The 22,464-nt window shown below is 45.4% G+C and overlaps 1 protein-coding gene across 50 annotated transcripts in view; it reads left to right on the top strand.

Moving 5' to 3' along the window:
• LOC138513982 (mucin-19) overlaps positions 1-22,464 on the top strand; it is a 1,848,798-nt gene that overhangs the window by 671,050 nt on the left and 1,155,284 nt on the right. For all 50 annotated transcript variants that reach the window (XM_069629210.1, XM_069629207.1, XM_069629194.1 and 47 more), the window contains exons 35-36: positions 14,659-14,749; positions 15,058-15,189. In XM_069629210.1, coding sequence (XP_069485311.1) covers positions 14,659-14,749; positions 15,058-15,189 — 223 coding nt within the window. The remainder of the gene's footprint in view (positions 1-14,658; positions 14,750-15,057; positions 15,190-22,464) is intronic.

The following is a 22,464-nucleotide window of genomic DNA, read 5'->3' as shown; positions in this document are numbered from 1 at the left end:
CATCACTCACGCCTGGATTCAACACGTGCATTTGGATGTCTGGCTTAGTCACGTTGAGACATTGCAGTCACGGGACTCTGATGTGATTGGTCAGAGCACTGCTTTGGCCCTCTGAGTTGATGTGTGTGTATGACATGTGTATGTGCTTGTTGCTATGGCATGGTCACATGTGCATGTGAAATTGATACATATGTGTATAGCATACACAATAGATTGGTTGCGACAGTGGCATGCAGTTTGATGTGATCGTGTGGAGTGTGATACAGTCATGTGTCTTCATGGATGTGGATTGCATGTCCATTTGTGTGGGTGTGGAGGTTGAGGGTTCTTCCCTTGACAAGTCATATTCCTGTGAATGTTGGTGATGCCACGCCGGCTTTGGAGCAGTACACTGATGTTGCTGTGCCGTGTCTCCTTTTCCTCAGTTGCATCCGATGAAGAGGGCGGAAGCAGTGCTGTGGCGCATGGATGCCTGGATGCCTCCACCAGGCAGAGGTGCAGGCCACAGGCATGCCCATGTGCCAGCTCATCTTCGGGGAGCGATGTGGCTTTGGCAGCGCCGGCGACATCGGGCAGGGCTGTTGGTGGTGAGTCCAAGAAGGTGAAAATCAGAGGGGAACCCTCAGCAGCGGTGGGTCCAGGTGATGCCATACAGGCACCATCTATGGCGGAAGACACCCCAGAGTCATCCAGGTTGATGGAGGGGAGGTGGAGAAGGTGGCTGTTGCCGCCCAGCCCATGCGGTCATGTTGGGGTACTGAGGTGGGCCTGCTTACTGCAGTCCTGTCCCAAGGGTATGAGGCTGTGCAGGCTACCGTGGAGGTACCTCTACAAAGTCCTGTCCCTGGGGCATCAAATGCAGCAGTGTGCGCCTGCCAGGATTCCTCCACCCAGACCCCCCACCCCTTGTCAGCTGGTGTGTCCACCCACACCAACACTTCCTTGCCATCTGGTGTGTCCATCTGGGATTATGTGCTGCCCCTGCTGGCTAGGTTGACGAGGCAGACAGGTGTTATTAGTGATGATGTGCAGGCTACTCGTAGTCTGCTTGCCCATCATCACAGTGAGCTATACCGCCTCATGTCCTGGCTTGCAGCATGCCTTTTCTGTGGTGTACTCCATGGGCTGTTCACTGCTGCAACCACCTCCTCGTCTTCCTACTCTGTGCACCAGTCGTCCTCCAGGGTGCGTTCCGGCCAAGATACCAGCAGGGCCCCCTGTGCAGCAGTCCCACCCACAATGCCCTGTCTGGTGGAGGTCACAATCCTGCCCACATTGGGAGTCCAAAGCACAGCAGCTGAGGTTTTCACTGTGCCTATCCAGGCACGGACAGGGTCACAGGCAATGGACGGACAGCAGGCACCTAGGAGCAGTGCAGAAGCTGTACGCCCCCGGGGATCATCATCAGCTCAGAGGGCCTACCAACGTAGCAGGCACTGAGGCAACAGATGGCAATGAGGAGGAAGCTATTTTTTGCAGGGCAGTCCACCTGAAGAAGGAAAGTGGAAAGTGTGAGGCAGGGGGCACACGTGGACATGAGGCACAGAATGTCTTCCATGTTCTAGCGTTGTGAAGGGCAGATCATGGCACAGAGGCAGGGGGCATGGGAAGCAGAAGTACTGATGGCCAGGGCTGGGATTGTGCTGCGTTGTGCAAGGAGGTGGGGTGTGTGGCATTGAACCCAGCCCTGCTGGAAAGGCTGAGTCTGGTCAGAGAGGAGAACTAGCCCGCTGCCTTTGTACATAGTTATTTAGGTGTAGGTTTCCTTTTTTTATTTATTATTTTTGCCGGACTTTGCTGTCTTTCCTTCCCAGTTTTTCATGTATTCAGTTATTTAAGCAATTTATAAGAAGTGAGGCAAATAACGCAGAGGCGGCACTGGCGGTGGCCAAGGCTATACTCAACATGGCATAAGGGATCTGCACGCTGAAGAACGAGTTGAAAAGGGAAGCCGGGTGAGTTGGTCTTGACACCCCCACCCCCTGTACTGTAATTGCCGTGATACATTTCTTGAACAAACACACATTTCTTCAACCTTTTGAAACCCATGACAAGCACGGTTAAATTGTAATCGTGCAATTGTTGTTCCTTCTAAGTACACTCAAGACGTTATTCTAATATACAGTTAGAATAAAATGAACTTTTGAAACCAGTCTTTTTCAACATTTGGAAATCATTTACATATCATGGCTTCTTCACAAGCCCACAAGGAAGCAACAAGAAAGGCACAAGCCGTAAATCTTTTTAATGAGACGTTCAAAATCAGTTATAAACAACTGAGTGCCACACCAGCTATAGAAGAGGATAATGAAATTGCCTTACTGAAGGTATTAGAAAAACTGCAAAGGAAAGAAGTGAGCAAATGGTGGGAGGAGCATTTCTTAAAAAATTACATTGATGTGGGAAGAATCCCACGAGGTTTAAGGAGCCTAACAATCCCTTCATTCGAGGAACAAGACCCCAAAATGCTAGATGAGTGGAGTGAAACGGGTGCTCAAAAACCTTCCTACAAATATTAGTTAAATATGCTGGTGCTGACAGGGTCAAATTATTGGATAAAATTCAAGAAATAGAGGAAAAACTGAAACTGATACCTGAGAGTGAAGAGGCGAAAAAATAGAAAAATAGTATGGAAAAAAACATGACCAATTACTAAGAAGAAATTAAACAGAGGAAGCAAAGGAAGTTTGTGGGAGATAAGGAATACTATGAAAAAGGCAGAGTTTATACTCTTTGCCAGAAGGTTTGAACAACTAAGACAAGCATCAACCTTAGGCGAATCCACAATCCCAGAAGCAAATGATTGTGAGAGTAGAACTAATTGGTTAGCCTCTGGGTCAGATATTACTGGCAGTGAAAGCAAAGAGTCTACTACACGGCAACATTTTTTAGACGAAATGAGATTGCTCTGCCAAGACGGCAAAAAACAAAAACAAGCAAGAGGTGGAAATCAAACAAGGGGAAGAGGCAGAGGTGGCCAAAAAAAATGAGGAGGGGGCAGAGGGGGAACAAGTGTACCGGACAGTACCCCGGGCATATTGCTGCGCTTTGGCAAATAGAAGAAACGAGCCAAGACACAGATGCAAGTTTTAAGATTGTCAACTTGTCGAACTATAGTCTAACTGCCAATCAAACAAAGTTACTGATTATGGGCCTGAACTTCTGCCCAACATCATGCTTTAATTATGTGTAAACATGGATCGATTTTGTCCATTTTGGGAGAAAGTTCCGTCTAGAAAAGTTCTTCGCCACCACTGAAATCAAGGCACAGAAAATCACAGTACCGGAAGGAAGAACTGATATAACCATTGTTGAAATAGGGGTGCTTGCCGACCTGGTAGAGTTACAAAAAGGCACTGAGGCAAACGCCAAACAAGAACTACAATCAATAGATCTTGAAGAACAAGATATAAGGACGGATTGGACACTAAAGAGTAAATTAAAACAAAAATCAAAATTCAATCCCATGGTAAATACCTTGTCATTGAAGAACTCAAGAAACTCAGAAGACAAAGAGGACATAAGGTGATGAACAATCTCACAATAAAGGACAGAATGGCCCTTAAAGAATTATGTGACCTGACCAACTGTGTAATTAAGCCCACAGATAAACGACACAATATTGTCCTAAGGACTCCTGAAAATTACATCAAAGAGGCATACAAACAATTAAATGATAAAAATGCTACGAAAGAATTTAAAAAAAACACAAAAGAAATAGAATGGGAGGTTAAGAACTTTGTAGCCAGTTGGGAACAAAAGGGCATTCTAACCGAAGAGAATTGTAAATTCTTACAAACAATAAACTCCATCACACCCACAACACACTTTATCCCCCAGATACATAAGAACTGCAAAAAACCACCGGGGAGACCTATCGTATCATTAGTAGGGTCAGTCTTGGAGAATATGTCCAAATTCATAGACAAAATACTTTTTCCATTTGTCTCGTCATTGCCTTCCTATATCAAAGACAGCAAGGACTTCCTGTCCCATGTAAATGACATTCCCTGGGAATCTAACTACATTATGGCCACAATGGATGTTGTGTCGTTAAATACGTTGATAGGTCATGATTATGGAAAGAAGGCATGTGAGAGATATTTGAACACAAGGTCTCTCAACTACTATGAACATACAAACATGATCCTAGAGATGACCAATCTTTGCTTGAACAACAATGTGTTTGTTTTTAATGAAGAATACTTTAGGCATGTACAGGGCACTGCCATGGGCATGACATTCGCCCCGGTTTATGCGGATTTAACCATGGGCGCCTGGAAGCTACAGAGGTATGGTTGGAACAACACCATGAATTAATGGAAAATGTCATCATCTGGCTCAGATACATAGATGACTTATCCATAATTTGGAAAGGAACTGAACAAGGCTGGGTGGAATTTGTGAAATCACTAAATCAAAATGAGAACAATCTTAGGTTCACCGAAACCCATAGCTATTCCTTTATAACTTTTTTGGATGTGAATTTACGAATAGTAGACCAATCACTGACGTGTGAACTACACAGAAAACCAACAGGCTCGAACACGCCACTACACGCAAAAAGCGGACATCCCAAGAGCTTAATCTGGAGCGTACGTTATGGAGAGTTCATAAGGATAAGACGAAACAGCTCCACTCTGGATACATATGATGACGAGAGTAAAATAACAGCCAGAGGATTCCTAAGACAATGCTATCCAAAAAAAGTTATAGAAAGAGCGTACCTTAGAGCCAGAAGTCAGGACAGACAAGTTCTCTTGGCGGAAAAACAAACAATGAATAAAACAGAGAATGAACCAATACGCCTCATACTAACCTTTGATAGTCAGACGGCAGAGGTGAAATGGGTATTACAAAGACACTGGAAAGTACTAACTATAGACAAGGACATTGGAGGGATTTTGGAAAAGAACCCTGATATCAGTTTTAGAAGAAACACCTCTATCAAAGATATGTTGGTACATAGTTTTATGGAAAAAGAAGAAGTTGGGGATGCTAATAGCTGGTTGACGAGCCGAAAGAAGGGCTTTTACAAGTATACAAAGTGTAATATCTGCAAGTTTACAAAGAACTGTGCCACTTTTGAGCACCCAATAACAGGAGTAAATGTGTGGTATAGATGAGAAAATTACGTGCGAGACAGAGTATGTGGTTTACATACTGTTATGCGCATGCAAAAAGTGGTACGTTGGAAGCACCAAATGCAAACTAAAAACAAGGGTGCAACAACATGTTAGAGCTATCCTAAACAAAGATGCAAACTACCCAATGGCAAAACATTTTACTGAGCATCATGAAAACAACATGAAATGTTTTGCCTTCCTTGGAATTCACGTCATAGAGAGCGGCCCAAGAGGGGGTGATAGAGAGATAAAGCTTTGACAAGAGACACGCTGCATCCTTGATTTTGAAACTAAACTAGCCCAATGGACACAATATAGGCGAAGAACTATATACTTTTTTAGGATATTAGCAGAGAATTGAAAAAGGATCCCAACTTCAAAATAATGACTGGTAATATGTTTTTTAATGATTGTTTTTTAACGATTGTTGCTTGTTTTTAATTGTGTGAAGAAAACGTTTTTATGCATGGGTGTGTTTGTGAATATTAGGTGTCACAGGTGTGGGTGAGGTTTAAGTCCCTTAGACTGACACTTCGGAAGGCATTTGACTAGTAAGATGAGTTAGACATGTTGAATGTGATCTGATTGTGAAATTACAAGGTATTCTCCGGATATACCAGTTACGTATCAAATATTTGAAGTTGCAAGCACTATGCACTTTAAGGCAGACTGTAGGACGGTTAGCACCTTAGCACTGTGCACTTTATGAGCTGCTAGGACTCTGCACTTTATGGTATATGTTCATTGACTAATGTTGATGCACAATGCACTTTATGCATTGAGTTAAGGCACATTGCACTTTTATATATATGGTATCTGGAGATTAAATTGAAGGATTGTGGGATTGCCCAACATCGGTTGCATATACTCAAATGGGACAAGGAATAATGAATGAAATGATGACATGAGCACGTGCGCGGCGAATATAGATATATAAAAAAACAGCCGATGTATGATAACATTTGGTATGATGACAGTCCATTATGATTACTTAATCAGGGACCATACACAGTCTGTTTTTAAATATATAGTAGATATGAAGCTTGTTATAAAATGGCCGCCCGTGTTGTAGGACACAGGAGTCCTTTTTTCATGTCCATTTCCATGTCCCCTTTTCATGTCTATTGTCATGCCTTCATGTATTTTAAGCAAGGTGGTGATAGTGACAAGGTGTTGTGAGCAAGCGGCAAGTTGTGCCGTGAAACGCGCCAACTGTTGGGAGAGCCGGGATGAAAGGCGGCCGTACGTTATGGAGCCATGATGTTAGCCAATACAGAAGATATGCAAAATATACTGGTGTCCTGAATTGAGTGAATACTATTGGAAGGAGAATGCTCCTCAATGACTGGCGACTAGTCAGGCTTTGGGAAAACATAGTTATTTAGGCATAGGGTTTTTATTTCATTTCATATTTCCCCTGGACTGCTTTGACCTTCATTCCCCGTTTTAATTGTACATATTTACATTCAATACATTGTTTATTTTGTTACATTCCACGCTTCATGCACTTCATTCGTGTGTCTGTAACTTTAATAGTTCACTTTTCTGCAACTGCATCTCTCCATTACAAGTTATGTGTTTTGTGGCATGCATGCATGCATGCATGTGTGTTGTTGCTGTGATGGTTGTGGCTGGAAGGATCCACATGTACCTGACATGGGGAGGTGGGTCCATCAGATGACTGGGTCTGCACTGTATGTTTTGATTTGTATTTAGCTGTGCCGCATCACTGTGTGTTTGCCATCAGTGTAGTTGAGATGGAGCGAGGTGGGCTCACTATGGAGGTGTTCCATGGTCACGTTAATGGCACATATGTTTGTCACATTTGTAACACATTTCTGTGTTAAACCCATGTAATGCAGACACACCCACCAGCATGTGCAGTCACACACTGCCTTCTCTTATGTGTTGCTCCACCTCCAACACTGGAATACATTAGTGAGCCATGTTTACTCTTTCGGAGTGGCAGCACAATTCTCTACCTCAGAGACTCATGCCCTCCCATCACCCATGCATGGCCCTGTCATGTTATTGTTCCCTGTCAGGTAATTAGCCACCTCTTCCACCCAGGTCACTGATGCTCAGGCAGTGACGCGCCTGTCCTTTGTTTGTGGATATTTGAAATGCATTAGTTGGTTTACTTCTGTCTTGGGCACACATTCAATTAGTGTGCTTTGATGCCTTGGTAATGTGTCAGGGCCAACATGCACACTCCATTGCCATTGCTTTCACTTGTCGCATGTGTATAGGTTGGGCCAACTAGGCCTTAAAGGGTGTGTCAGCAGATGCTCCTGTCCTGGATGGATCTCCAGTGCTTGCTGTTGATTGTGTTGTTTGCGGTGGACATGTTGGTGTTACACTTCATGGTGCTGGCAGGCCACAGAGGTTCAGGTGAGCTTCAGACATGCATCGCACCGGTTTTGTGGGAGACTGTCAGGGGGCTGCCTGGGGGTGGTATCACTGGTGAGGGGGCAGAAGGTGGTGTCCAGGCTGGAGGGGGCTGTGGGGGTCACAGGTGAGGGGGTCCAGGGGGTGGTGTCAAGACTGGAGGGGGCTGCCTGTGGGGGATGTCATGGGTGAGTGGGGCTGGGGGGGTGGTGTCCTGACTGGAGCGGACTGGGGGTGGCATCCAAACTGTAGGGGGCTACCTGGGGGGGTGTCACAGGTGTGGAGGACTGGGTGGTGGTGTCCAGACTGGAGGGGGCTGGGGGGTGTCACAGGTGAGGGGGGCTGGGGTGGTGTCCAGACTGAAGGGTGCTGCCTGTGGGGGGTGCCACAGGTGGGGAGGGCTCAGGGTGGTGTCCAGACTGGAGGAGGCTGCCTGGGGGGAGTTACAGGTAAGTGGGACTAGGGCGTGGTGTCCAAACCGGAGGGGGTGCAGCCTAGGCTTGCGAGGTGAGGCACGCAATTTTGCTGGGGTGCAGCCTGGCCTTGCGAGGGAGGGCCCGTCTTTTCGCAAGGGTGAAGCCTGGCCTTGAGAGGTGAGACATGCATTTTCGCAGGGGTGCAACCTGGGCTTGTAAGGGATGGCTGGCATTTTCACAGGGGTGCAGCCTGGGCTTGCGAGGTGAGGCGCGTGATTTTTCTGGGGTGCAGCCTAGCCTTGCAAGGGAAGGCCCATGTTTTCACAGGGGTGCAGCCTGGGCTTGCGAGGTGAGGCGCGCGATGTCACTGGGGTGCATGCAGCCTGGCATTGCGAGGGAGTGCCTGCATTTTAGCAGGGGTGCAGCCTCAGCCTGCAAGGTGAGGTGTGTGATTTTGCTGGGGCAGTGCGAGGGAGGGCACGCGTTTTCGCACGGGTGCATCCCTGGCTTGCGAGCTGAGGCGCGCGATTTAGCTGGGGTGCAGTCTGGGCTTGCGGGGGATGGCCACCTTCTGCAGTACAAAGTTATTTTGTACTGCAAAAATAACTCAGCCCGGACTTTGCACTGCAAAAATACATTTTGTACAGTTCCATGAATCAGGGTTTGTGTCGGCAGCGCAAACCCACTTTTCAGCAGTGCCAAGTCACTTTGAACCGTGCAAAAAAATCCATGAATCAGGCTCATAGTATCAACTACAAAATTATGCTGGTGGCCCGTTCCCCAAAGGAACACATTACATTTTGAAGTTACATTCTGTTCATTCATTTGCTACCCAACATTAGGTCTGGTTGAAGGAAGCACAGCTCTGAGGCATACATAATGCTGCGGAGAAAAGTGGCTGTCATTAAACGCAATCGACTATGGGAGCATCCATCAGCTGAATTACACATGCCATCTCACAAAAGAGTGCTCTGCTAGCCTCACTCCAACTCCTGTGCCGCTTTCTTCCTCAACCTCTTTCCTGGTCATACATAAAGGATTCACACTTTGGGATGATGATTTGGTGAGTCTCGCATGTGAGGGCGCAATCAACTTTTGGGTGTAAGTCTCATTCTTGGGGGAATATCTCATTGGGTGTGAGTCTCAAACAATGGTACATAGTCTCACACATTAATTGAGATTCTGTTCAATTTTAAAAATATTTATTTTTAGTAAATCATTTAAACATGCACAATACCTCCACATAGTTATTCTTACTCACACCATCACAAATTGGAAAAAGCAAAATCATATGCTTTATCTACGGATTCGTTCTGAAATTATATTGTACCAGCTGTAACAAAGCCCTTTGTCCAAGGCTAGGACTAAACACCGATCCGTGGCGTAGATCTTGTGGTCACGTCAGCTACGTCAGCTGCTTTAGGCAGTTAACGCAGCATGTGTCAACTCGGGGAATCACCTTGGCGTTTTTATACCGTGTTTATACCTCATTGGAAGTCGAGAGTCGTCACACATTGCATACATGGCAACCCTCCCGATTTAGGCGGGAGAAACCCAATTTTTCAACTAAAAATTGTGCTATTTTTTACTGTCTCCTGCCTAAAAAAAACGATATCGCCAATGTGATCGTTTGGGAAAAATTAACTTCCCCTGCTTTCTGTTGGGAAATATCGTTCTCGGGGGTTTAACAATGTTGGCATGTCTGCACAGTGGCCTACAGAGCTTGTGCGTTGAAGCGTCTGTGACTGCACCTGCAAGCCAGCATATCCAGCTTGAGGAAAATGCTTTTGAAATAGGGCCTTCTTCTGAGTAGGCAGTCCTTGAATTGTTCTCTGTGACTACCCTTGTTTGAAGATGAAATTTGGATCCGTTGACCTGCGCATTTTGAAGAGGGATGATTAATCTCCACGGCCACTTCTGGCATCAGTTCGCCTGCTGCTCAAAGTTTTGCCCTGCAAGTGTGAACTATTTGAAGGCCAACTTCGCTCTGAGCTTGATTGATTTTATCTCGTGTATTTGTTATTACCTCCACTGCGCTCTTCTAGTCAGGTGTTTGGGAGCCTGTTCGGTCAGGCAGCTGGTTTACTCTGGTCACTAAAGCAGACAATAGGTTGGAAATGATAGAGTTATTATTTTTGGAACGTGATCCTTAGTGTGTGTTGCCAGTTTGGTGACTGGCACCAAATAAGGCTTGGAACCAGATTTACTTTTTTCATGGTCTTATTTACAGGCATTCTAAGGCCAGGCATGATAGGTACTTGCGAAAGGGCATTGTTTTTACCCAGCTTTGAAAAAAAATCTGTGTTGCTATTTCCATTTATGGATTTGGTCCATAAGATTTCTTTTTTTAAATGGAAGGTATGGACATTGTGAGGGTGGGTTGTCAGGATTGATTTTCCTTGGATAGACTGGATTTCCTGCACTGGTGATGCTTACTGCATATGCAATATTTTTTTTAATTATTTATTTGTTTTGGTTTTTAAAAAGAAAAACCTTTACAAAAATAAAAGACATTTTTCACAGTTCAGCTCAATAAAGTAAAAAAAAAAAGTAAAACTACAGCGGACAAGCATGAGAAAGAAAAATGCAAGAGAAAATGAATGAATACAGAAAAAAGAATACAAATAAAACCCAGGGACTACAAAGGGGACCAATTGCATCACAGTGCGCTCTTTCTGGCGACAAATGATTTCCTTCTATGATAGAATGGAACATTTTTTTATGACTTCTACTATTGTTGCCGTCAGCAGGGTCTCCTGGCCTGCAATCAGCCTGTCCTACAAAAACTCTGTTGTTAGACTCTCTTCATTAGCCACAAATCTCCTAAGCAACAGCAGTCTTGTTCTTTTATATAGTGCTTTTATTGAACGCAATTTACATAGAACGTATTCATATGCCATTATTTCCCGATCAAAACTGGTACTCAGTTTATCAACCCGAAAGGTTCAAAGGCTTAGTGGGCAGTGCAAGAATTTGACCCTGCAACCTGCAGGATACCCACAGATCTCAGCAGCAAGCACTCAACCCGCTGAGCTATCTCGCCAGTATTCTGCTTGATTCAGGGTCTGATGGCTGGGAATAAAAAAACAACCTTGCAGATTTGAGTCCGAAAAGACCGCAATGGCACCGGCCCTCTCCCCTGCATCCCACTTTAACGGTGTGGCTCCAACCCCCTCCCACCACCTGCAATTCAGACCCCCACTTACCTGCTGTGGCCCAGCGTGCTCTTCTAGCTCTCATCTAGGCAGTGAAGACTGAACCCTTCCCTACCGGTGGAGAATTCCCTTGCAGTGGGTACAAAGATGCGCATTCGCCAAGAGCCAGGAATGTTGGAGAGAATCACAAGGGATTTATCAGCAACAGGTCGCCATGCTGGGGGTGAACGGGGACCTTTGTCCTTCTTAGGCATTGCTGTGCAGTGGCGAGTACGAGTGCAAGGATTTTAACGCTTTAAACCAAAATTAAGATCAGTTGGACCCAGGAAAAATAGCCACTCCCATCTTGCATGAACTTCAGAACACTGGTGCAGACCCTCAAGAAAACGAAATTCACATCCCTGGTCTTCAAATAAAATACCAAATGCAGGAGGAGGGAATCGAGCCCTAGCAAACTCAGAGACTCCAGTCAGTCAATGTAAGTAGCTGGAGAATGAGGTTGGAGTATGGAGGCGGGAAGTGGTTCAGAGGCAGAGGTGGTGATATGAGGAGGTGGAAGTAGTATAGAGGAGAAGGGGATAATATCAGGGAATGCAATACTACAAACCTCTCGAAATTAAGGGGGTATTATGAGCAATGGTGGCTTTGCTAAGGGCCTGAAGAAGGACTCAAAGGGAGGTGTTGGGAGGAGAGTCAGAAGTATTCACAAGTGTTAGTGTGAGTTATAAGAAGAAAAAATTAAAGATGAAGAAAAAGTGAGCATCAAGGGGCAGTAATTAACCATTGAAACCCAGCCAATCAGCAGAGGAAGGATGCAGCAGGCCAGGTATGCTCTAGGAAGTTTCAGAAGGTGGGAAGAGGAAAACGAGGAGTTCAACGAGAGTACATCAGGACTAGAGCGGTAAAAGGGGAAGATAATCCATGATAAAATGTCTTAAAATATAATTTATGGTTGTGGCATACTTCTTGGTCTCACTTGCAATGTTTCAAGGTGTAGAAAAGTTATATTTTATATAGTTCAAAGGTATTGAAATAAGGTTCTCACACATTGAGTTTGCATATACCTGACTTGATCGCACATGGTCCTTGTGTGTGTGACTTGATTACCTTATTGTTGATCATTTCTTCTTACAGAAAGGTCTCTCTATATGTGTTCAAACTTTCTTTTTATATTCAGTTCACATATATTCATTATAGTTTTTTCAGAAGTGAGTTAGTGTGTGTCCTGTTTGTTCTAATTGCAGGTGGTTGTCATGTGTGTTAGCACAGGTAGTCTTATTGGTGCAAATAGGCTTCAAATGATCCTTAGAGCTTGGAAGTCGACCAGCCCTTTTTGCATCGATGAGTGAGTGGATGACTTGCTCATGATCTCCACCTATGAAAAGGCAATTTGCAAACTGAAAGGAGAGACTGAAAAGTTTATGGACATGTGGGGGATCTTTCTCAATGTGTATGGTTAAAGTCTCAAGGTGACTCAATATGCTGATGTGTTTTGTCCAAATTCACTATTACCCTGAAATGTATTCTGATTTGCTCTTATGCTAGCCAAGACCATGCCATGTTACGTGGGGATGTGTTTTGTGATTATTTATACATTTTACTACCAAATGATACAGTTAGATATTATTCTGTTTCTTTCTCTTCTCCTTTTCTGGTCTCCTTTCAATTTTCTTTCTCCTTCTACTTCTTCTTCTTCTTTATGTTGTGTTATGCATTATGAGATGATTTATTTCTTCTCTTTTGGACTCAATCTTGTGACCAGGTTTGTAATTGTATGAAGCTTGTTTATTTCTGATTGTATTGCAAACTTTATTAATGATCTGCAAATAGGCTTCATCCCTTTCATGCGCTTGATGGATCTCACCTGGAGTTAGTTCTTATTACATTTGAAAGTTACCGAGTACTTGCTATGGGGTCTCATTATGAGTTTGGTGGTAAATCGGCCGAATAATGCCAAACTGGATTACCGTTAGTGCCACCTGGCTCCATGGGTTTAGCATGGTGGATAACAAGTGGTAATAGGGCAGTGTCATTTCCTGTTTGTGGACTCTATAGAACTCCATGGGGATTTTTGGTGAATGCCACATGTGGATTTATAGCACGCTAAACCTGCAGATTTTTTGAGCTAAAACAACAGATTTACCTCTAGCTTCTAAGGTCTGAACCTCAGTGGTGAGGGCTTGCACGTTGGTTACTAATTCTTGCAGTTGCTCCATGGGCTCTAAAGAAACCAAACTGGTTTGCCGTCGCAAACATTTAGGGGTGGGATGCGAACAGTTCTTCAGCTTATGTCTTGTAAGCATGTCGTGATGATAAGTGTGTCCCGTCTCAGAAGCCACTTGGGCTAAAATAATAATTTAAAGCATTGGTCAGTCGCAAACTCTGGGCCGCAGCACTGAGAGACAGAAGCGTTAACCACAAGGCCATAGAGATGTCCTGTTTCATTTGCAGAAGTTACATATATTAACCCAGGTCAGTCTGGATGCTTTGCTTGCCTTTTCCTAAAACTTGACGTGGGTTGATATATACATATCCTGTGCTTAAAAACATAATAAGATATCTTTGGCCTTGCAGTCCAGCCGGCCTGGGTTCTAGGCAGCAGTAATGCATCTTTTCTTATTTGATAAGAATAGGGACATTGTCCCGCCCAGCGATGTTGCTATGTCTGGAAAAAGATCCTGGTCTATGCTAATTTTGGGACTGTTGGAACAGGGGACTAGTTAGCCTTTTTGGTTGTAACCCCTGAGCTTCTATCCGGGGCTACAACCAAAAGACCCGGGGCTATAGCCCCCTCAGTCCCTCCTAGCTACACCTCTGGTCGCACCCATCTGGTCACGACAAACTGGGTGCGTCAAAACGGGTCTTCCAACCAAACATCTGTGTGAAATTGGCCCGCGCCAAACAGGCATCACCGCAATGTCCTGCTCCAGTGCCAACTAGCTTAAATTGAACCCCTAAAAAAAACGTATAATCCGAGGACACGGCACACCACTGTGGAGTGTGCTACTCTGCCTCCCACCTCAAAGTTTTGGGCTCTTGTCCCTGTCAAGCCAAGTCTGTTAAACAAGTCTGTTAAACAGAGATTCCTTATTGAAAGTGACCTCTATCTTTTAATGCAGGTACGAACTGTCATCTGTGCCTGTTTTGTTTCCATCTGGACTGCAAATAGAATAACTTTTTTTCATTTTCCAGCGGGTGGGTTGAAATACAATAAAATACGTATCGTATTTCCTCTGTGGCACAGGCAATGTAAAGGCCTGACCCCACTGCATTGAAAGAGCTTGGTAGGCCAAACATGGGCATTGGGCGTACTTCAAGGCTATCCAGGGCATGGCAACCTGCCTTCAGTGAAAGGATCCTTGATTGGTTGAACCTCAAAGTTTATCGGCAGTATTGTCGAAAAGATTTAAGTCGAGTGTTCTGTTTATATATCAATAATGTATGCATATCAACAGTAAATCCCAGCACTTTAAACGTGTATCTCTGTAGAAGAATTCCAGTCACTTGAATTCTATAGTGATCATGAACGCAATTATGTGTTGTGTATGACATTCTGCGTATAACTCTTTTCAGGGTTCATCAACCGAAACATATACTTTTAGAAAGGATTGCAGCATAATGAACAGCAGGATGTCCACGAGTAATATAGACAAGCATTCGTCAGGTGAGTTGAAGGTGGCCCTGCTGTGAATGCTGTGACATAGGAGGAGCAAAAGCCACAATGAAGAGCTAGAACTCTGAATTTGAGATGCTAAGTTTAACGCAAAGATAATTGGGACAAAACTGCATGCGTTTCATCAAATCTATTTTTTCCCTCTGCCTCACTTATATATGTAATAACTTGTTCGATGTAGATCGACAGAGATACGCACTGCACAAATAATTGAACAAATCGAACATCCAGCTTGGAAGTCATATAGAGGTGATTACGTTTTTTTCCATGCATCTTAAATGGTATAACTTTTTTCACAGATCTGGTGGACATCGACAGATTGAGCAGTAATGTCATGGTAGCATTACACGATGGATCGAGAATAATGATGGAGTGCAGTTCTCCAGCCCAAATATACGTAAAGGTACCGCCTAGTGAAAGCAAAACAAGCGGTAAGAACAGAAAAAAAAACTCTTGAAAACTGAAACATCTGTATAAGGCATACACAAACATGTGTCATAACAGTAACATATTCATTTTGTTATAAGTACAATATGGTTTGTCCATTTTATATACCCTCTGATAACAAAGAAAAGATTACAATACATAACATCTTCCATATTAAAAACAAAATTAACTTCCTACACAATATGTCCAAAATAGTAGCTTAATGATTTTCAGCTTCATTTATTTATTCATATTTATTTATTTTGTACATTTATAGGAAGCGCACAACCCACAGGCATCTAGGCGCTGGTTACAAGGAGGAACAAGGGTAAGAGGTAGGGAAGTGCAGGGGAGAATCAATAGAGTTAGTTGAAAAGGAGGGTGTTTAGCTGTTTCCTGAAGGCACGGTAGGAAGGTTTGTTTCGCAGATGCAGAGGGAGTCCATTCCAGAGGGCTGGCGCATGGGCTAAAAGCTTGCCCCTCCTGCTCCTTTCCTGTTGAATCTTGGTGTCATCAAACAGTGTGAGTAGGCTAATCTGATCGGTCTGGTAGAGGAATGTTTTTTGATTGTGTCGGTGAAGTATTGTGGTGCCTCATTAGGGATGCATCTGTGGGTGATTGCGTGTGTCTTGAACTTCATTCTGTCCTTAATTGGAAGCCAATGAGCAGACTTGCGAGCCTCCGATATGTGGATGTGTCTACCAATGTCAAGTGCAGCTCGTAGGGCATTGTTTTGGATAGTTTGGAGCTTATGCACATTTTTTCTGATGTTCCATAGTACATGGAGTTGTAGTAGTCCAATTTGGAGCCTATGAGGGCCCGGGCAATTTCAGGGCGGTTCTGGGAGGAGAGGAAAGGTTTGCTAGCATTGATAACTTTAGTAGCATTCCCTGATGAGGAGGCAATGTGGTTGACCTGGCGGGTCATGGTGAGTGAGGAGTCTAGGTGCTACCGGTATCTTGTGGCCGTCTATGGTAAAGGTTTTGTAAGCATCGTGAAGTTTGTGAAGGTATGCAGGAGGGCCAATGATGAGGAGCTCAGTTTTTTTGTCATTGAGGCAGAGGCTGTGTTCGGCCATCCAAAACTGAATGGTTTTGTAGATGGTATTAATGCGGCAGCAGTCTGTAGGATAGTTGCCGGAGAGGGGAATGAGGATTTGTGTGTCGTCGGCATAATGGGTATCTGATATACCGAAGACATCTAGGTGGTCGAATAGGGGTTTGGTGTACAAATTGTATAGTGTAGGCAATACACAGGATCCTTGAGGTACGCCACAGGAAGTGGGTGTGGAGTAGCAGTGGCCTCTCCCGAGAAGACTCGGGATGATCTGTTGGTCAGAAAGGAGGAGATCCATTTAGTTGCATCTGAAGAGAAGTGGGCATAGGAGGACAGTGCTTGGCATAGGAGCTTGTGGTCCACAAGGTCGAATACAGCTGAGAGATCGAGCAGGAGGGGGAATGAGAGGAATCCCTGGTCATAGGCAGTATCAAGCTAGTTTTTAAGGTTGAGAAGAGCCATCTCTGTGCCGTGTTTGGGGCACAAGCCTGATTGCTGGGTCCCTAGGAACTGTTGCAGTTCTAGGAATGATTGAATCTACAGGTAGGCCACTCTATCCATAATTTTCAGAAGGAAGGGGACTGTTGTGATTCAGGAGGTGTTGATGATAGTGGCGATGAGGGGGAGTAAAGGTGCGAGGCTGGGCAGGCATCTCCCTCACAACGTGAGGGCTTGAGGCCTTTAATGATATTGGCAAAGCTGATTGTGTTAACAGGTTGGAAGTGGAAAGTAGCCAGTGAGTGGTGGATGGGTGGGTGTGTGGTATTGGGGGAGGGGGATGGAAGGGTCTTCTGTTTAGCTTTTATTTTTTCTTGTAGTTGTGTGATTTATCCTGTGAGCGTGTCTTGGGTGCTAATACACCAGGTGTTGTATTTGAGGATGGAGAGAGGAAGGGAGATAGGGGTATGTCATTCCTTGAGGATGGGAAAGAGTTTGCAGGAGCTAGAGGTGGCTTTGGTTATTCTCTCATTGTAGGTGGCATCTTTGGATGTTAGGATGGCTTGTTTATAGGCACAGGAGGTGTTGGACAGGAGCGCTTTGTTGGCTGTATTAGGCTCTTTATGCCAAGCAGCTTCCGCTGCTTGTTTGGAGGCTCTGATGGAGCGGAGGCTAGGGGTAAACCAAGAGTTGAGGTGTGCTATGTTTTCTGATTTCTTGGCTTTGAAGGGAGCTAAGTGGTTAATGGTTGTGTGTAGCAGGGAGTCGTAGTGCTACACTAGTGTCATGGTATCTGACATGGGAGGGATGGGTTGGTTAAGGAGGGGGATCAGGCGATCGCAAGTGAGTTTGTACAAGCTGCGGACCAGATTAGGGCTAGCTACTGGTTTGGAATTTGCAGCAGGGGTGGATATGGAGAAGGTGATGGTATGGTGGTCGGACTATGGGTAGTTTTAGAGAATCTCAATTTTGCTATTATGGTCTACGATCCAGTCTAAGATGCGGCCATGGTTGTGAGTCGGATGTAAAATGCGTTGGGTGCAACCTAGGGCTGCCAAGGAGGTTGAAAGTTTTGTGGTGTCATGGTCAGATGGGTCGCTAAAGCCTTAGTTCAGGTCTCCAAAGAATAGGAGTTGTGTGGATGGCTTGAGATTTGACATGATTAGTTGGGTTATATCCTCAACGGTGAGGGTTGGGTAAATGAGGTGAATAGTGGTTGAGGCAGTGTGTGAGCAGGTATCTTTGACCGAGTGGAGTTCGTTTGTATTGAGGGTGGTGGATTTGATAGCATGGAAGGGGAGTGAGTCCTTGAAGATCAAGGCAATTCCCCCACATTTTTTGGGTGATCTGTCACTGTGTAGCATGGAGTAGCCAGCTGGGATGGCTATGGATAGGAGTGGACCAGAAGCAGTGGTGAGCCAAGTTTCGGTGAGGGTGAGGAGGTCTAGGTTTTCATCTGTGATAAAGTCAAAGATCTCATGAGCATGGGCTGGCAGTGATCTAGTGTTCAGGAGGGGGAGAGTATGGGGTGAACAGTAGATGCCATGGGGCCTTTCTGAGGCGTATAAGGCAAGGGGGTGAGGACGGGCATGCAATCGGAGGTGGAGTGTGACCAGGGCTGGTGCAAAGTTTGAGGAAGTTGTTGCACACTGTGATGCTAGGTGGGATGTCATTAAAGAGGAGGCGGGTGGAGCCGGATGCCAGGTGTGCAGTTCTCTCTGTTAGATTGTGAGGGCGTGTTCTTCTGTGAATGTGAGCCAGTTAGACATCTTTGGGTGGCTTTGAGGGCTTGTACAGGCATATATAGGAAGGCGGCTGCTAGTTTCACCCGGAAAAGGTATGTGGCATGGCACAAAGGCATATAGTTAGGAGGTTGGGGGATATAGGGCAGGTGATCTGGGCATAGGCATAGGCTGTGGCAGTGAGGGCCACTGGATACATTGCAGTAGTGTAGATTTGATGTTCCAATGAGGGCTGGTGACGGGGGTAGTCCCAACCGTGGAGCGGTGCTGAAAGTTCAGCACGGCATGTAGAGTCTAGTAGTTGGGGTGCCGTCCGTTGTGTTGGCGTTGTGGCAGACAGGTGCTGGCGGGGAGTGACTAGCTACAGTAATACAGCATGACTCAAGAAAGGCTGGGAGGAATGGCGTTGCTGGCAGCAGGGAGCAAAGTGATGTCTTTGGCCCTGTTAATACGAAGGGCAATGGGCATTGATCGCTAGGTGCTACGGAACAGAGGGTGGTTGGGGGTCTTGTCTTGGCTTTGGTAAGGCTAGGTTGCATCAGCATTCTGGAGACTGACGATGTGTGGTGTTTGCAGGGGTGAGTTTACTAGCGTTCTTGGAGGAGGGACGGTGTGGGGTTCTGTCGGGGAGGTGGCGTGACAGGTACAGGCAGGTGGCGGATAGGATGTAAGGGTAGGAGGAAAGTGGTGGGTCTGAGAAGATGATCGAAACATGCTGGTTGCAGGGTTGCATTGAACATTGTGTTAGAAGCCTTAGCGTACATAAAGGATGATTTGTCGAGCTTACCTTCGAATGTTGACCAAAGGAGAGGCGGGTAGCGGGACATCAAAGCATCTTGGCATCGCCGGTTCAGACCGGCAGAGACACATCCAGGCAGCCTAGAATTCGGGTTCAGTGAGGGTCAGTGGTGCCTCCCGGCTTGATGGTAGGCTGGTGGGTAGGGCAGGCATGGTCCAATCAGGTTTCTCCTTCTTTGAAGGAGAAGGCAGTGCAGGCTTGTAGCCTCATACTTCCACAGAAACGGCAACGGCCATTTTAAGGAGGTGCAGCGGCTCCCTTGTACAGCCAAGGGAGTTACTGAAGTCGGATTTATGTGGGGGTGATGTGGCACACCCTGGATGTAGACCGGGACCGGCAGAGACACCTCCAGGAAGCCTTGAAATCGGGCCTTCATGCCTTCCCTTTCCACTTATGCCCTCCATCCTGTATCCTGCCCCAGGACTGCAGAGTGGCAACATGTAACAATATCTCCTGTACCACTAGATATCTGCACCATAGATCCTGTTAATCTTCCACAACACACAATCACCCAAACCCCTGTAAATCCCAAATATCAATTCACTTTCTTTGTTTAAGGCAATGCATTTGATCGATAAGGGTTTCTTCATTTCAATCTTGTGAATATTTACTCAAAACCTACATATTCTCTCAGCCCACTGTATTCCTTTGCTCATTGCTATCACTTGCATGATCTCCCAATGGTTCATTGTTAGTTGCATACTTGTCCTTCTCTCTATCTATTGGGTGGGAAATTGCCTAATGTTTAGCTGGGTCTCAAATTTCTTAGGGAAAACCTCTAAATATTCCTTGGCTAACTTTGTCTGCAGATCATTGAGATTTTCTTTCCAGTCGTCTTATTTTATTTTTATTTATTTATTCAATGATTTGACTTTTAAGATTTAAGTCTGCTTTCAATTTATACTGATATTTCTTCTGAAGGTTTTCACAGGTATACACATATTTCCTAATAATTACATTACCATTATCTTGGCAAATGTCCTTAAGTGTACCCTAGAGGCCTGGCAAAGCTCTGTGCAGCGTTTTACTGTACACGGCCTTGCAAAGTGTGACTAGGCAGTCAAACCAAATTCTACTGTAGCATATTGGATGTGGATTCCTCTAGATAAACCCAAAGTGAATGTCGACAAATGTCCCTCTAACTTTTCCACACACTTAGTTTGGGTATTCCAATCCTCAGCATCATATAAGATAATTAGACTCATTGTTTGTTTCTAATCACAGATAAGAGAAACGGGAGAGCACTCAACCCCCCAGGTGTTGTTGAACCCACACAGTGCACTATTTTTAATCACATTATTTCTTATATTGTTACAGAGCTTTCAGCATTTAATCTCTTATCAACCAAGAATCCTAAACAACAGAATTGACTTCCTTTATGATTTCCGATCTCAATCTCATCACATATTTGTGTAGTCTTGGCTTATGTTACACCAGGCAGTGCATCCTATAGAATGTGGGAGTAGTCTGGAACCCAGTGTTCCCTGAGGGTTCCAGAAAGGCCGGTTGGGGATTGCAGGATGGGAGATGAAGCTGGAATGATGTACCTACTTGTTGCTCCTCAGCTATTCTGGCCTAATCCCTGTAATTGTGACTAAAGCTCATACTAAGAATTAATGACAACATGATTAATTAAGCAATAGAGCCCGAGCGTCGGGGGCATTACCGTCCCAGGTAATGCCCCGGGGCCCACAGGTAAGGACCCGAGCGAAGGACCCGTTATTAGTACCCCAGCCCGCAAAAAGTGCGTGACCGGGGCACTAAAAGCTTTTTTTTTTTGGCCCGAAACGCTGTGGTGTTTCGGCGCTGCAGCGTTTCGAAAAAAAAAAAAAGAAAATGGCCGCCACCATGGAAAGGGAAAACGGAGTCCGTTTTCCCTTTCCATGGCGGCCATCGGGAGCGGACACGCTGGGAACACAAGTGTTCCCAGCGCATCCGCTTCCGAAAAAAGGATCAAAAAGAAGGTAAGTGGGGTTGGTAGGGTGGGAGTGGGACGAAAAAAAAAAACGGACCTGCGTCCCCAGTGGGGGACGAGGGAAGCCTCCAGCCGTGTGGAGGCGCGGAGCGGGGATGGCCCCGCTCTGAGTCTCCACACGGCTGGAGGCTTCCCTCGTCCTCCGCCGGGGACGGAGGACCAAGAAGGTAAGTTGGGGGAGTGTGGGAGGGAGGGAAGGGATTAAAAAAAAAAAAAGACTTACCCGAGTCCCCGGCGGGGAGCGAAGGCAGCCTCTCAGCCGCGGGGGGCAAAGGCAGCCTCTCAGCCGCGGGGAGGCTCGCAGCGGGGATGGCCCCGCAGCGGGGATGGCCCCGCTTCGAGCCTCCTCATTGGCTGAGGGGCTGCCACACCCCCCGCCGGGGACAAAGGCCGTGGAATCCCGACGGAGGGATTCCCGGCCGGGTAGGGACCTGGCGAGAGCCAATCGGAATGCATGATGCATTCTGCTTCGCTCTCGCCGGGTTACTAATATGATATATTAACGTTGCAATGCTAACACTGTTTCGATGAACAGAAGGTGTCACTGTACACATTGGGCCTCATTACAAGTTCGGCGGTAACCTTGCCGGTAAAACCAGGAGGTTGTATCAGGACTTGCAATATTTACCAGCACCTGGCTTCCCGGAAACACCAGGGGATTATGACCCCAGTGTTCCTGGAAGTCAGGCGCTGGTAAATGGTACATCCCTATTCCCATTTGAGTCCCATAGGACTTAATGGGAATGGGGATGACGGAGAACCGGCACTGTTAATAACGGGGCCAGTTCTACTGTGAAAGTCTGCGAGCGGGTGCCATTCCGGCAGCCAGGTCAGGACTAGCTGCCGTAAGCCTACCGGAACCGTTGTTACCAGACCGGCAGGGTCATAAGGGCCCCCATTGTATCTAAGCAGAATATTTTCAATGAAGAAAGCTGATATTTTCTAATATGTTTGTTCATGTGAGTAATGTAAGTTTTTTCTATTTTGAATGAATTGAATAAATATATTTCAGAAAACAAAAAGAAATGGAGTGCGAAATGTTGTAATATTTCGCAGATAAGCCAAATGATTTCTCCTATGGCAGATACATTGTAATTACACATAAATCACATGCATCCAAATAACAAAAGAAAATAAATGCAAATTACCCCAACAATTGCTAATTTGTCAATTTCGTTAACATTAATGTTGCCAAAAATTAACCCAATACGTTCCTTAGAATGTGCCACATACATTTTTCTAAAATACACTCTGAGCGTCAACCTCTAAT

The sequence above is a fragment of the Ambystoma mexicanum genome, chromosome 12 (assembly GCF_040938575.1).
Source record: "Ambystoma mexicanum isolate Mex_15411 chromosome 12, UKY_AmexF1_1, whole genome shotgun sequence".
Taxonomy (NCBI): domain Eukaryota; kingdom Metazoa; phylum Chordata; class Amphibia; order Caudata; family Ambystomatidae; genus Ambystoma; species Ambystoma mexicanum.
This window is presented reverse-complemented; position numbering and strand designations above follow the sequence as displayed.